Source organism: Myotis yumanensis, unplaced genomic scaffold (genome assembly GCF_028538775.1).
Source record: "Myotis yumanensis isolate MYYU_CA2020_CCGP unplaced genomic scaffold, mMyoYum1.0.hap1 SCAF_6, whole genome shotgun sequence".
Lineage (NCBI taxonomy): Eukaryota > Metazoa > Chordata > Mammalia > Chiroptera > Vespertilionidae > Myotis > Myotis yumanensis.
In genome coordinates, this window is record NW_027223757.1 from 55,003,084 (window position 1) to 55,018,428 (window position 15,345).

Consider the following 15,345-nt stretch of genomic DNA (forward strand, 5'->3'; position numbering starts at 1 on the left):
GTTTGGCTTATTAAACTGCTTGAATTCTGAAAACCACGAGGTAGGTCAACCACTGTATTTTTCCAAGACTTTTGTTTAAGCATTTCCTCTCCAAACTCCAACACCCCCAAACCTGAATTCAAATTGTATAGCTTAGGAAAGATAATGGCTTGTTAACTAAACCCATTCATGAATATGGAGCCCCAGCAGCAAATAGAAAATCCTCTTGGGTGAGGCTATTTCTTTACCCCACTTCCTCAACCTTGAAAGCAAGCATATAAAGAAGAAGGAGAAAAAAAAATTCACCCATAAACCCATCATTCGGAGATGATCACTATTCATATCTTAGTATGGGTCCTTTTTACTGTCTATTTTTATATAGTTTTGATTAGTTTATAAACAACTTGGGTCCTTTTTTATCGTGTAATATTTAAAAGGAAACATTTTATTATGTGGTTAAAAATGTCCTAAACTGCATTAGTAATGGCTGAATAGTACCATATCCAGTTGTGTTGTCTTTCATTAACGTAACCAATCTACTTATGTGAGTGCTTTATAGTTTTTCCACTGTTGTAAAGGGCACATTGCACATCTTTGTACATGAAATGCTTTTCTGGATTTTGAATATTTCCTTAGGATAAATTCTCATAATTGGAATCCCTGGGTAGAAGGTAGTTGGAGCATATTATCAGATTCCCCCAGCAGAGGCTAAGAGCACCAGTTTTCCTATCCCCCAGTGTCTGGGGTTTTGAAAGCCTTGTTGTGATGGAGGCATGGACACTGGGCTCTCTAGACAAACAAGAGACTTCGTGAACCACACATAAGGCAGACCTTGGGGTATCCTTAAAGTTCCCTTTGCCCTTGAATAGACATGTTGCAGTCATTAATGGGGGAAGAATGTTCTCTGAAGAAAACCCTGGTGTGAGATATTTATTTTTTTAGGGGATGGGTGTGGTGGAATTTAAATAATCATTTCAATCTCACTTTTAGTTTTATTGGTTTCGACTCTGTGTTCCAATTTGGCTCATTATAAGTAAAATACTTATGAATTTATTTTTGTATTTTTAGAAACAGAAAATTTGATGTTAAACACACTGGGGTTCACCTAAATAATGATTTTTTTTTGTATTTTTATGCACATTTAACAGATAACTTCCTAGCTCTCCTTCTCCAATTTTGATATACTTTATTAAATTGGCCTTTCTGCATCCTTGGAAATTTTAATTTCCAACTGTGATTTAATTTACATATTAAATATTTAGTCATGGTGTTGAGATTGGGCAGAAGTTCCTGATGAATTTGGCTTTTCTTTCCTTGACATAGATTATTCTTCATTCTATGCACAAATACCAACCACGCGTCCACGTCATCCGTAAAGACTGTGGAGATGACCTTTCTCCCATCAAGCCTGTGCCTTCTGGGGAGGGAGTGAAAGCCTTCTCCTTTCCCGAAACTGTCTTCACCACCGTCACGGCCTATCAGAATCAGCAGGTATTGTTGTAAGAATTGGTATCTTTCTAGACTTTCATTTCAGTTGTAAATAGAAAGCTAGCTATCCTTTTACTGTATCTAAACATTATGAATTGCCAGAAAGCATTTGTCGTAGATGATGTTCAGGGTATATTTATTGTAGTAAAAATTCTTTATTCTTGATTCCTCAAGTAAGACTAGTCTACTGAGGATTTTTTTTAGACAAGAATGTGTCTCAAGACTGACAGTGTAGGCTTACTTTCCATTTTGTGATATTGAATCATGATGTCATAGTAAACTTAGAAAGTGTGTGTATTGTCTAGGAAATAGACATGTGGAATATGAAAAGTGAATTGTATCATAGAGCATGGGATTTGGTAGTTCACCTTATTTTAAAACTACAACCTATCTATAATGAGAAATATTTCAGAAGCATTTATCCTTTTTAGTTATTTGGGGATATTTACAAAAAGGGCGGTTTCTTTCAAGATGCACTTTAATTGTGATAGAAGGTGATGCATATGTTTATAGTCTGAGAGATCAGCAATTGAGGAGTAATCCTTTCCTAAATTTGAGAATAAATTGATAAATGAAATACTTCTTGTCTGTTTGGGTAAGCATACATGTATTTTTAAGACTGTATTAAGTAGGTGGAGAATTCAATCAAACCAATTATTTAATCCATGCAATTCTGGTCAGTTTTTATAAGAAATAGGGATGTAGTTGAGGTTGATGTGGTGTGTGGCACATTTTTAAAAAGAATGTCAGTTGTCAGCAGAACTATTTTAGATCTCCGTTTCTCTTTCAATTTCTATACATCTCAGTTAAAAGTTTAAGGCTTTATAATCTCTCTGTTGTGGTTTCTGTTGTTTTAAAGCTTCTGAGATGTGGTTCCCGTCCTGTGTGACCCCCTTTAAGTCTGAGAGACTCATCCACTCTCATCCCTGTGCAGGCACCAGTCCCACTGCCCAGGGTCGCCTGCCCTCTCACGCTCACATTGTCAGGCCTTTCTGCAGGCTCTTCGGAAGCAACAGGAAATTAACCCTTGGAAGGGCTAGAGACAATTAGGAAGATATTCTTAAAATATGTTAGGTGCAGAAAATGAATATTTTAAAGGAAAAATATAATGCATGTGGAGAAAAGAGCAGAGTCATTTAGTACCCAACTCCATTTCATTTTCTTTCTCTGTCACTGTCTCTTTCTCAAACACACAAAAATTAACTGAGTTAAATGTTGTTGTTTTTTTGTTTGTTTGTTTTCTCCCAGCCTCTGTGATACAATAAATGAGATACAGTGAGCTCTTGGTACATGTTGGTGACTAACACCACTTAACAAATGCTGACAAATTGATTAAGAGAGTAGAAAATTAAAAGAAGGGAAATAAATAATGATAAAATGCAATCATGTTTATTTTTAAACTTCCTAGCTGCTATTTTGAAAAACTTATGGAAAATTGGTAAGCAACCTAGCCTGGTGGTTAACAGCATGGGCTCTGAAGTCTGGGGTCCCAGCCCAGTTCTACCACCAAGAAACCTTATGATCACAGGATACTTAAGCCTCAGTTTAAAAGAAAACATAAAATTGGGATAATAACTACATATGAGTTGCTATGGGAATTAAACATAATAATATGCATAAAACTCAGTACAGCATACATGGTATGCACTCAATAGATGTGATGTCAGTAATAAAAATGATGATAATGTTAATTGTGCTATAGATCTTTGTTTAGACATGGTACCATTATATAAATCTGTACTCTTTTTAAAAAATACTGTTTTAAATGTATATTTAAATTATTTAATGTTTTTAAAACATTATTTAATGAACACAGAATTGAGCTATAATGAATTATAAAGAATTCCTTCAATGAGAGAGTGGCAGACACAATAAATTAATTAGCAAACCCTTACATTATGTAATTTATCATGTAGTTTTATCGACATACTAAAAGCCTATCATATGGAACTCATATGTCTCAGGTGTTACATGGCTGCTTGGAGGATGGCTGGGAGCACACACAGGATTACATAGGGATATGGGAGGTGACTTTCCAAAGATGCCTTTCTTTGCCTTAGTGTTAGCCAACAGTGTTTGTTTGTCTTCGACCAAAATGGTGCAGTCAGAAGTATGTTCATCAACTTTGTAGATTCTGCTAAACCAAGGAACAGAGGAAACAAAGCATGTTGTGCTTCTTAGAAAGTAGGCTGTAAATTCCTCTGGGTAAAGTGGCGATCTGGGAAGAAATAGATGAGATGCCGTTTACTAGTGTTAATTGCAAGATGATATAACAAAAAAAAATTTTTAATGGAGATGATTAGACTATTTGTAAATATACCCCCTCCCCCAAATCTTGGGGTCTGAGTGGGAAAAAAGCTGGTTATGAGTCAACAAGTTAGAACTGTAGTAAAAATTAAAACTTCATTTATTGCTACTACATACATAAGACATAATCCCATTAGAACCTTCAAATAGTGGTTACTGCTGGTTAAGTACTCTGGTGAGTTCAGGACTCCATAGATAAAAGAGGAACAAGTAAGATTTTCAGATGAGAGTCATAAAGATGGTTCAAGGAGAGACAGAAAAATAGGCAGAAAAGTTAATGGAATGTATATTACCTAACTCTGAAGGAGAAGAAGAATATGCAGGAGCTCAACAACATTCAGGCATATAAATGGCCGTTAAATTGAAGTTGGAGATGAGCTGTTTCCCATCACTACCATTGTAAGAGAAGCAGGATTCAACTATATCACAGAGTTAAAGGAAAGGGAAGAACTTTAGTTCAGAGAGATGGGAAAACAAAGGGCAAGTTATCCCTTTTCTAGGCCTATTAACAGCAAAACAGACTTTATTCACAGCACTTGAATTAGGGGTGGGGAATGCTTTTTCATAGCAGTAAACATTTGAATGATTTCTGAAATTTTCTTCTAACTTTGCTGCTAAAATAATAAAATACACGGGAAAGGAGAGAGGAACACAATAGAATCATCTGACATTTAATTTTGGAATTACTTGTAGTTCTTCCCTCATTTCCATTTTTAATAACCTTACTTGGCATTTATAATAAGATTCGATGTGATTTTTTTTTCTTCACTCTGCAGATTACTCGCTTGAAGATAGATAGGAATCCATTTGCCAAAGGCTTCCGAGACTCTGGGCGTAACAGGTAAGTCTTAGTGAAGAACATTCTGGCTGTGGTAAATATATTTGATTGTTTTCATTGTTACCTTTCCATTACAAAGTAAATAGTTAAACTTACTGACATGGTTAGGAAACCATTTCTGATGAGGGTTTAAGTTTGTTAATACTATTGGACCTTGTTTATAACTTATTTTTGGGGTGTAGTGTTGTGACCTGCCCATTCTTAAGGTGAACTTTGATGTGTGATGCTGGGGTAAAAATGGAAGTTCTCAGCGTGTATAGCACATGTTCCCCTGAAGGGGCCATAAGGAAGGCTGCTCTTACAGGCCTAGGGGCTTCCATATCCAAGTCCGTATCCTCTCTGCATCTGCTCTTGGTTTAAAATTTGCTTAGTGATGTCACAACTATCTATTGATTCTGTCTTCGGAATATGGCAGGTCTCTTGTTCCCTCAGATTTCCAACTTGTATATGAAACTACTCCCCATTGCCAAGAGAGCTGATGTTCTTTAGTTTCCAAATTTGTCTTGGCTCTGCTGACAGCCACACACTTGTTTATTTTTTCTGTGTCGTGTTTTATGGTGTTTGTACTAAGTGGGAGAGCTACAATAATGAATTCCACTCTATTACTTTTATCAAAAAGCAGATCACCCTAGTCTGTGTGCCAAGAGCTTTTGAATTTATTGATATGATTTTATTCCAGTACAGTTCAGTGCAACGTTTTCTAAAATAACTGTTGATAGTAGTAGAGAGTAATAACAGACTAACGTTCTCCAGATGCCTTTTCAGGGTAAGGCTTTGAGTTAAATGTTTTTAGAAGCATTTTGTTTTTAAAAAGGTATTTGAGAAATTTTTATTACTTTACTCCAGAAATTATTCTACTACTCTTTGAAAACTTGGTATTGATAGGTTGTGTCTATATGAAGTCAAAATCCCCAATTATCTTATTTTAGGGACAATGTCATTTAAAATTGTAGAAAGAAAACACTCAAGTAGTAGCCCAGATTTTTAGTTCTTTCAGCTGATTAATTGGGCAAGGCAGGTGTAAAGACCTTTTCTCAGAATACACTCAAGTGCTTGCAGAGACTTGATTTCATCTTTCAATGCAATGGCATCATTTAAGCACCATACAATGTGAGGACTAAAAGGCAACTAAAATACTACTTGTAGAGTAGCCTTTAACTTGGTGCAGGTAGATCAAGAAGACTAATAATAGGGCTTCCCTCTGCAATTCTTCACTGTGTGGGAAGATTTGCATGTGTTCCTATGCTACGATATGGCTGTATTGAAATTATTCTGTGTTTTTAGATGTGTTTCAATGTGGAGAAAAACTTTGCTTGGCTTTTGTTATGTTACATTGGCTCCTGGTGAACTTTGCTTTTCAGAGGAGTTCCTGAAAGTTGAATAGTTTAGAAAGGGAGATGGCTACTGGAGAGGTGACTGAAGGGAGCCTCTGGGAGGACTCCTCTTCTAATTTGACAAATACTTTGGTGGAATCTTCTTGTGGTTTTGGTTAGAGCTGAATAGTATTTATCCAGTTAAGAGTCTTGCATATATTTAGGTTTTGTAATTAATTTTTTTAAAAGCAGAGAATACATTTATTAAAATTCACTAAAACTTCAGGAGGGCAGCACTGAGGAATGGAGAGTACCCAGCCAGGAACCGTGTCCACATTCTCCAGTAGACAAGCTCTAAGCAAGACCTCACTGCTGTGACCCTGGGGGATCACACTGCCTACACACTGTTCGTTCATTTTTGAAGCAGTAAATTTAAAAATATTTTCAAAGGCATAGTTTGGGTAGATGATAATAGTGAATAAACCTACAAGTAGAAGTGAGATGATAGGCTGCATATGATAAGTTTTCAGAAAGATTTCTGTAAACATCAGCATAATGCAAAGGCATCTGGTTGGGTTTTTTTGTTTGTTTTTTAATTTGGTCAGTGAAAAAAATCAGTGGCTTTGGTGAAAGTCAGCTACGAAGTCTATTGTTTGGTGAGGTAAAAATGCTAGGTTTAAGATGGATATTTTCCTTCCCTTTGGCGGTTTCAGGAGTATAGAGGCATGGTATCCATGGTGCTTACTACTATTTCTTTCTTGACTTTAAAACTTTTAGAGTTTTTAATGGATCTACATAAAATAATGAATTATGTGTTAACACGTTTTAAATTTTCTAAAACTTTAAAAATTTTATTTTGCTTCAAATGTTTAAACAATAATTTAGTATAGGGCAAACGTGTTGAGCCTCTACATAGCTTTCTTGGTCGTGAAATGAATAGTTTCACTTGTCTTCTCAGTAAAATTATTTCTTCTGCTTCTCATACTTAAGCTCTTCATTGCTCATTTTGGAATGTTAAATATCTATAAACCAATATTCCCCATTTAAAAATATTTGATTTTTAACATTTTCCATTGATACATGCAAAAGGCACTTATCTGGAGAAGAGAGAATTTGATCAGCTTTAAAGCTTTCTAATTTATGTAATATTTTCCTTTTTTTAAAAAAAAAGAACCTGAATTATATTTAAAACTTGGAGGTTACACATTGGTGCAGAGGGCTTTAGGGAGGAGTGATATTATATATATATCAGAGAAGAAAGCCCATGAAAAAAAGTTCAATATATTTCTTTACTATCCCTGGTTCTGTTGCTCTTGTTATTAATTTTAATGCAAATTCTATTTTTATTTTCCCCTATAAATGAAATAAACAAATTAAGCAAGATAAGAAATAAACATGGACTTGTGATTTTTTAAACTTTGTAAAACAATTTGCTTTAATTAAAAATTATCCCTTCCTGGCTATTTACGGTTGTACAGCCTATTTTATAGGAATCAGTAGCTTCAGCCCTTAAAAGCTCTCCTGCAAGACATTTGCTACGTGAAAGAGAATTTATGTGCTGAGAATAGTTTCATTCTTCAGTTAGGCCTTAGGTTTGACCCTATAAAATTTTTTACTCAGGAAGGTACAAAAATTTCTTCTCTTTAAATACTTCAGGAAAAACATAACCATTTTACTAAATAAACTTGGCCATTTGATAGCATAAATTAGGGTGGTGATAAAATGTGGAAATTGTTCAAAGGCATCTTGTATAAATTATCGCCTTGGCTACACTCCTGCAGGAGGTGCCTTTTATCTTTTCTTTAACTAGACAGGAAAAGTCTCCATTACTGGAGAAAATGAAGGCTTTTTTTAAAAAAAAAATGTCCAGATTCAGCTAATAAATATTTTATAACTGTTTCCTGCAAAATATCTCAAATCCTTTCTGGAACTTGCAGTGTGAAACAGCAGCCTCAAGAAAAATATCAATAGCTCCAAATTAGATCACTTGTAGATATGTCACCTTCAGAACCTCTCTTTAAAACTTAGGGCATCTGTGTTTGGGATGATCAAAAACTCCCCCCCCCCCCACCCAGGAATTTAGTCTATGGATTTGTATTTGAAGCATAATAAAGTGTACGCTGCTAACGCAAGTAATGCAGTAATGCTCATTTCTATAGTTAATACATTTTTAAGTCTGGTGGCTGTTCGTTAATTATCTCTTAGTTAATCTCCTTTGAGACCACTTCATGACCACTGTGGTATCTTTAATATTTAAAACTATGATTACTGAAACTCATCTATGTGGTAATAAAAAACAGTTTTATACAAAACTGTGTCCTAACATTCAAAAAAGCTTTTTTTTAGAAAGTCATACAAATTTAGTATTAGTCCAGTGGTCGGCAAACTGCGGCTCATGAGCCACATGCGGCTCTTTGGCCCCTTGAGTGTGGCTCTTCTACAAAATACCGACTTCTGCGCATGGGCCACGAAATTTCAATCGCACTGTATGTGCGCACTCGCACGTGGTATTTTGTGGAAGAGCCACACTCAAGGGCCCAAAGAGCCGCATATGGCTTGCGAGCCGCAGTTTGCCGACCACTGGTATAAACTAAATATAGAGTAATCAGCTAAATAGCACCTGGCATTTGATAGTACAGTATTAAATGACATGCAGGCTACATACAGGCTGCCAGACTCCCCCTAATTAATACTTCAATGTATACAGAATGTTACTCAGCAGAGTGGTCTTGGATTTGGCTGGTGGTTCAGCCACAGATATGATGTTTGGTTTTCGAAAAATCACTTAATAGCAAACGACTTTAGAACTAGGACAGGATTCAAAGCTTTTGTAGTCTAATCCTCACTTTGTGGGAAGCTGACATCCAGTGAGGTTAGAACAATTGCTTAAGGTCACATGGTGAGTTTTAGTGTTTCAGTCTCAATTCAGTTCTCCTGACCCTCAATCCAGTGTCCTTAACCCTGCTCTCTGTGGCACACTGATTGCAGCTGGGGCCAGAGTCTGCCCTTCTCTCTCAGTACAGTCCAGGTAAGGTCCGTGCAGGTCCACTCTGTGCCCAGTACTAGCACCTGTGTGACACTGGATGGCTCTTGGAAGTGTTCCCAGAGCAGGATCCCGATGAACCTGTGACTTCAGAAATGAGTCAGGTCCATGTGGGTCTCCTATGAGGATGGTTCATGTATGCAAGCCTGTGCATGTACCACACCACCTATGCACACACACATAGCTGTCTCCCATCACTAAGATGAAATAGTAATGCTCCTTATGGAGTCATGACAGAAATCAACAAATTAATGAGTCTGTACTCTAATCACTCTATAGAAGCAAATTCAATGTGCAAAACCTTAGTAGAGAAGGACAGGTCATGTGAGATGATTTTATCTGCACGCATCACTTACCATTCCTATTGTCTCGGGGGAGGAAGGGTCCTTTAGTCTATGGATTTACTGGTAGTCTTACTTCACAGCTTCTGACTTAGAGATGCAGGGAAGGCAGAGGAGGTAGCACACTGAGTCTAAGCTATTAGAGATGGACCTATCTTTAATATTTACATTATACACAGATTACATATGTATATTAAATAAAACTGTATCTAACAATCACAAGAGATGTCTGAGTATTGTTTGACATGCAGGAAGCAGCCATTTCCTACAGTAGAGCTATATGTTTCATGAAAAGCACAATGTTATCTACATTAATAAATTGTTTAGGGCTGAGGTGGTTGAGGGAAGAGTGGTGAGGTCTTGGGAATGGGCTAGTTAAATGAAGGGCCTCATTTCCAGAACCTAGAGGACTTAGTTATCTGATAGAAGGAGGGGAAGACTCTGAATCACTTAAGGTAGGAGATACATACACATATATCTGTAGTTAGAGTAGTTGCCCTTGTTTTAAAACATGCATATATCATGTAAATAGTCCATAATCAATTTGTTCTGTCTTGTTAAGTGTCCATCCTTTAAGGGTATGCAGGAATTTAAAAATAATGTTTGATGCTAATCCTAGCTCTGTATTCCCTACCGCCCTGTGAGACCACCTTCTTATCATCCCCCCTGCATCTTGGGCTGAGAGGCCAGTGCTGCCCCGCCCCTCAGACCTCCTGTTGCTGGAGTGAGAGCCCACCCTGGCCGCCCCAGATGTGATGGAGATCAAGTCCTTGAGAGAGAAATCAGTTTTCTTTGGATGAGTGCTCCCCTAAGCTGGCCGCTGAGGCAACGAATGATGGACAGAAATGTCTCTTAGGAAAGAGGTGGCTTCACAGGGCATGCTCTGTGGCAGAGACTTCCTCACCAGAGAGAGGAAGTAATGTAACAGGGAGAGGGGGTCGGTTCCAGATCACAGCATAGCCTTGGAGTCACATCAGCTAGGATGGTCATTCTTTACCTCAACTTAGCCCAAGGGGACAGCCTTTTATCCTCCGAGGTCGGCTTAGTTGTCTAACATTAACAGGACTTCTTGGGTGGTCATCCTCTTGTGCCCTAGTGACGGAATGGTAGCCCATCTCTGAAGCATTTCTTTCCGCCTGTGCCAAGCTTCTCACTTGCCAAAGTCAACACCACCGCTGCTTTCTGAGCTGCTTATTGCTGAGGAAGGCTCCAGTGCTCCTAACGCAGCTTCTTTTGTCCATCCCCCTCCCGGTCCTTCCATTTAGAATGGGTTTGGAAGCCCTTGTGGAGTCGTATGCATTCTGGAGACCTTCACTACGGACTCTCACCTTTGAAGATATTCCTGGAATTCCCAAGCAAGGTAAATCACAGAGTCTTCCAGTCAAATAAACAGCCAGTTCCTGCCTAGAAGCTCAGGAACTGAGAAATGAGCAAGTCATTATTCACAGCGGCGACCTCATCACCAGCATCCTCCCGTTACAGGATCCAACTCTTTCTGTGTGGTATGGCAATGGACCAGGAAAAATGGCAGTTGTGGTCTTAGGTTAAGCCTTCGATGTCTTAGGATGTTTATATATTTCATGACCTTCACCTCACCTTAAATCTCTTATTAAAATTAGAGGTGTTCTAGGGGGCTCTGGTGCCAGGTGCACTACACGAGAAAGTGCCATTGCTGGTTGTAGTTCAACTTTTCTTGCCAGCCTCTTTCTTTTCTTCCTTCACCAGAATTGCCTCTAGGCAGGGTTTATGATGAGAAAGTCAGGCACACTGGGGCAGGCTTCCCTGGGCTCACCCCTGAGTATTTCTCCCAAGCTCAAGGCTAGTGTTTCCCTAGAAGAAGTTGCCTGGATAGGAATGACACTTCCAAGCCACTTCCTCCTCTACCTGGGGTAGGTAGGACTCTCAGTCCATGTCATCACTCAGGCTATTTACTCCTGATCCTGCCCAGCTCCCCATGGAGAACTTAGCCTGCTGTGTTTTAGATAATTATCCTTGGTTGAATTGGACTTTCGGTTATTTTGAGAAGCTATATAAAACACTGTTGCTAGTGCAATGACTGTTTTACAACCTGTCCAGTCCATTGGAATTCTTCTCTCCCCCTAAGTTCTGTCAGGTTTGCAAACACCAATCTTCCAGCCAATCCAGAGAGGGGATTCAGCCACCATCACCGTTATTGATTGGACATAGGGCTCGCCACCCTCTCTATTTCACAGGACTACTTGTGTGTTGGCCATCTGGTCTTGTGTTAGCACGGGATGCTCCAACCTGTTTCTGGTTGGAAATGAAGAAATGTAAAGTTCTGAATAGTACAGTCATTGACACACGCAAACTTTCAGTGGCCAGCTGCAGATGTGTTTGAGGCAAGATGTGCTCTAGCCTTTGAATTCCTTCCTTTTCTTGCAAGCAAATATATTGATCCAGAGCAAACTCTGCTGAAAGAAAAGGTAGAAGCTCGGTGGAAGAGAGCCAATGGTTACACTTTTGGAACAAGATACATAGTAAGATGAAGTTTATATGTTATAAAATTGCTTGGGAAAGTCAGTATCTAGCTCCTGTTTATAAAATTGAAAAGAAAAGACGGCTGTGGAATTATTGCTCTTTACATTTCACCTTCTCTCGTAGGAAATACAAGTTCCTCCACCTTACTCCAAGGTTCTGGGAATGGCGTTGCTGCCACCCATCCTCATCTTTTGTCTGGTTCCCCTTGCTCCTCTCCTGCCTTCCATCTGGGGCCCAATACCAGCCAGCTGTGTAGTCTGGCCCCGGCTGACTACTCCGCCTGCACCCGGTCAGGCCTCACCCTCAACCGATACAGCACATCCTTGGCGGAGACCTACAATAGGCTCACCAACCAGACCAGCGACACCTTCGCCCCGCCCAGGACTCCCTCCTATGTGGGCGTGAGCAGCAGCGCCTCTGTGAACATGTCGATGGGTGGCGCTGATGGAGACACCTTCAGCTGCCCACAGACCAGCCTGTCCATGCAGATTTCGGGGATGTCCCCTCAGCTCCAGTACATCATGCCTTCACCCTCCAGCAACGCCTTTGCTGCTAACCAGACCCATCAGGGTTCCTATAACACTTTCAGGTTACACAGCCCCTGTGCCTTGTATGGATATAACTTCTCCACATCCCCCAAACTGGCTGCCAGTCCTGAGAAAATTGTTTCTTCTCAAGGAAGTTTCTTGGGGTCCTCGCCGAGTGGGACCATGACTGATCGGCAGATGTTGCCCCCTGTGGAAGGAGTGCACCTGCTGAGCAGTGGGGGCCAGCAGAGTTTCTTTGACTCTAGGACCCTAGGAAGTTTAACTCTGTCATCATCTCAAGTGTCTGCACATATGGTCTGATGAAGCCTTTAAGTCTAATATACATTCAAATTGATCTAATGTATTTTCTGTCCTCATTTTCTCTCTCTCTCTTTTTTTTTTAAAAAAAAGCAATATGAAAAGAAACTATGAGTAGCTTGTAAAATGTACATATAATAGAAAATGAATGCTCACTGAGTTTTTTTTTTGTGTTTTTTTTTTTTTTTTTTTTTTACTTTCTCATGGTGAGATTGTAATTATCTATGGTGTATATGTATACTGTACAGAGCATGTGGAGTTTTGAAGTCTACAAAACCACATCCTCTTTCTGTTTTTCCCCCTACTTCACCCAGTTGCACAGAGTATTGACATAAATGTAGTATGTTTAACCAGAGTTCTCAGACTCTTTCAAAAACCAAACAGCAAACTTAAAACTTGGCAATGATACGAACCAGGCTAAGACTTATAATAGTTTATCAGAAAAATGCTCTAGGCCGTTTCATACTTGAGTGTTGATAAACAGCAGTAACCAGCACACAGAATCTTGTGATTTCTGTTATTGTTGGGCACAGTGTGAGAAACTAAAATGCAAAAGCCAGTCGAAGTTTTAGTGTTAGTTCTGAAGTATTTATAATTGTGAAGGATTAGCTTTTGTGTTCCTGTTTGCTTATCACAGATAGTATATGACCGTGGTTCTGTAAATCCATAACCCATAATAATTATTTCCCTAAGGAAGGTGGAAGAGAGGCTTGTGATTTTTTTTCCCATTTTCCATTGGGCATATAAGAGATGTTTATTCATCTGCAGAGAATAAATTTCCATTATTTTGGATTTTTGCTCATTTTATTTAGTTTACCAACTAGTCCATTAAAGAATGTTCTGTAAACATTTTTAAGTTCCAGTTTTCATTGGGGAAGGGATATATGAATGGAATGGCAAAGAGAAAACAAATCCACATCAAATTCTTTGATTCCAATAAGAAATGTTTATCTTTTTAAATCAAGAGGAATAATATTGTCAATTATCCCTTAGATTTTTATAGTGTGGTTTTTCATTCAGCATATTTTTTTCCATCTTGCTGTGAGATTCCTGACCCATAGTCTATTAGCAAGGAAAAAGGCATTTATGCTACTTATTTATGTCTTGTAACTCCTACAAATTGAAACCTCTCCCCTTCTTAACCTTGTCTCTTTGTCTGAATCCCAAAACAGATAGATTCTAGGCCTTTATGGTGTTAAGTAACACTGTAAGGAATTTCAGGGGGTTATCTCCAGCAATCTGTCTTTTGGGAGCTGTAGTGCAAAGGCCAAAGCCCGGTACTATAAAGGCCCTCTTGGAGGACTAAGGAGGAAGATACCAATTATGATAAAGGAGCCATAAAACTTTTAACCTCAGCAGCATTTTTAACTTCGAAAATGGAAAAATGAAAACAGCATTCATTTTTTAAAAATTCCTAAAATAATGTATACATGGCTTAAAATTTTAGAACAAGTAACCTTGATAGCTCTTTATGAGATGAATAGGAAAGGCTACGAATGCATGGTGAGAAACATTACCATATGTCTGTTGAGAAACTAAAACAATGTGTCTGTCCATCGACTCATTGCAGTTCATATATTTTCCAAGCGAAAGCAGTGTGATTGCCTTTAGTGCTAAACAGAGTTGCTTTAACTCATCCCTAGTTTAGATGGGGAAAGAGTGTAGCTCTTTTTTTTTTTTTTTTTTTTTTTTTAGGTTGTAAAAGTAAAAATTTTTATTTTGATTGATTTCTCAATGAATGGTTCAATATAATGCCAGTTTTTAATGGCAAAAATTTGGTTCCAAACTCCATGATGCTACAGAGAGCTACTACTTTTCCCAGGAAGTAGGTAAACAGCTGGAAACGGAAAGCACGACTTCCTAGCAGCATGGCAACTTCTTACCTGCAGACCCAATAGCCTGCACCTTCTAAGAGTGTAGCTCTTGATGGTCTTTCAAGCAGCACAGCTGTTAGATGTTTCGGGGATTACTATTTCAACAGGATTTGCACAGGTTGTGACTCTGTTTATAGATATTGATAAGTTTCCTCATGCATTCTGTAACAGTTCGTCAAATTAATTTTGATTTTTAAATTTAAGATTAGCATGAAGGGACATGAAATATTTCCAATAGGTGGATCTATATAAGCTATTTGTGTGTGGTATTAATAGATTGACAAAGACTTGGGAGAAGTCCTATGAGTACATCCCAGCCTTAGTGCTTGGTATAATTCAAGGAGGACAAGATTTCTCCATATTCAGAAAAAATGGAAGTAATGATCTATACACATATGCATTAATAAGGAAAGCATTTTCCTTTTGCTGTTGGTGGTTTGAAATGAAACCTTAATATGAGTATTATTAATCTTTTTTTATTTAGCAATATTGTACAAATGCTGTTTCCTTTGGTTATTCTGTAAATATTAATCACATGTCACTTCAATGACTAGTCTTTTTATCATGATATTAAATGACATACATGCATTGGTAATTATAATTATATATCTGTATTTTATTTTTAAAAGTGCTTAAGAAATTATATATTAAAGTGTGTTACTAAAGCCTTTTATGACTTTAGAGGGTAATCATTTAAAATGTCTCTAAATGTTGCTCCAAGAATAAGCACACACATAGCATACCCCAAACACAAATTTTGTAGCTTTCCACTAGAAGGCATGGAGAAATGACCTTTTTTTTTTTCCTTTTTCCTTTTT

General features: G+C 38.1%; 1 protein-coding gene across 1 annotated transcript in view; it reads left to right on the top strand.

Moving 5' to 3' along the window:
- Nucleotides 1-15,070, top strand: part of TBX18 (T-box transcription factor 18) — a 29,101-nt gene extending 14,031 nt beyond the window's left edge. Inside the window, exons 5-8 of the mRNA XM_070419319.1 lie at nucleotides 1,303-1,470; nucleotides 4,551-4,615; nucleotides 10,575-10,669; nucleotides 11,932-15,070. Of these exons, the coding sequence (XP_070275420.1) occupies nucleotides 1,303-1,470; nucleotides 4,551-4,615; nucleotides 10,575-10,669; nucleotides 11,932-12,656 (1,053 nt within the window). The 3' untranslated portion in view covers nucleotides 12,657-15,070. The remainder of the gene's footprint in view (nucleotides 1-1,302; nucleotides 1,471-4,550; nucleotides 4,616-10,574; nucleotides 10,670-11,931) is intronic.
- The last annotated feature ends 275 nt before the right edge of the window (nucleotides 15,071-15,345 follow it).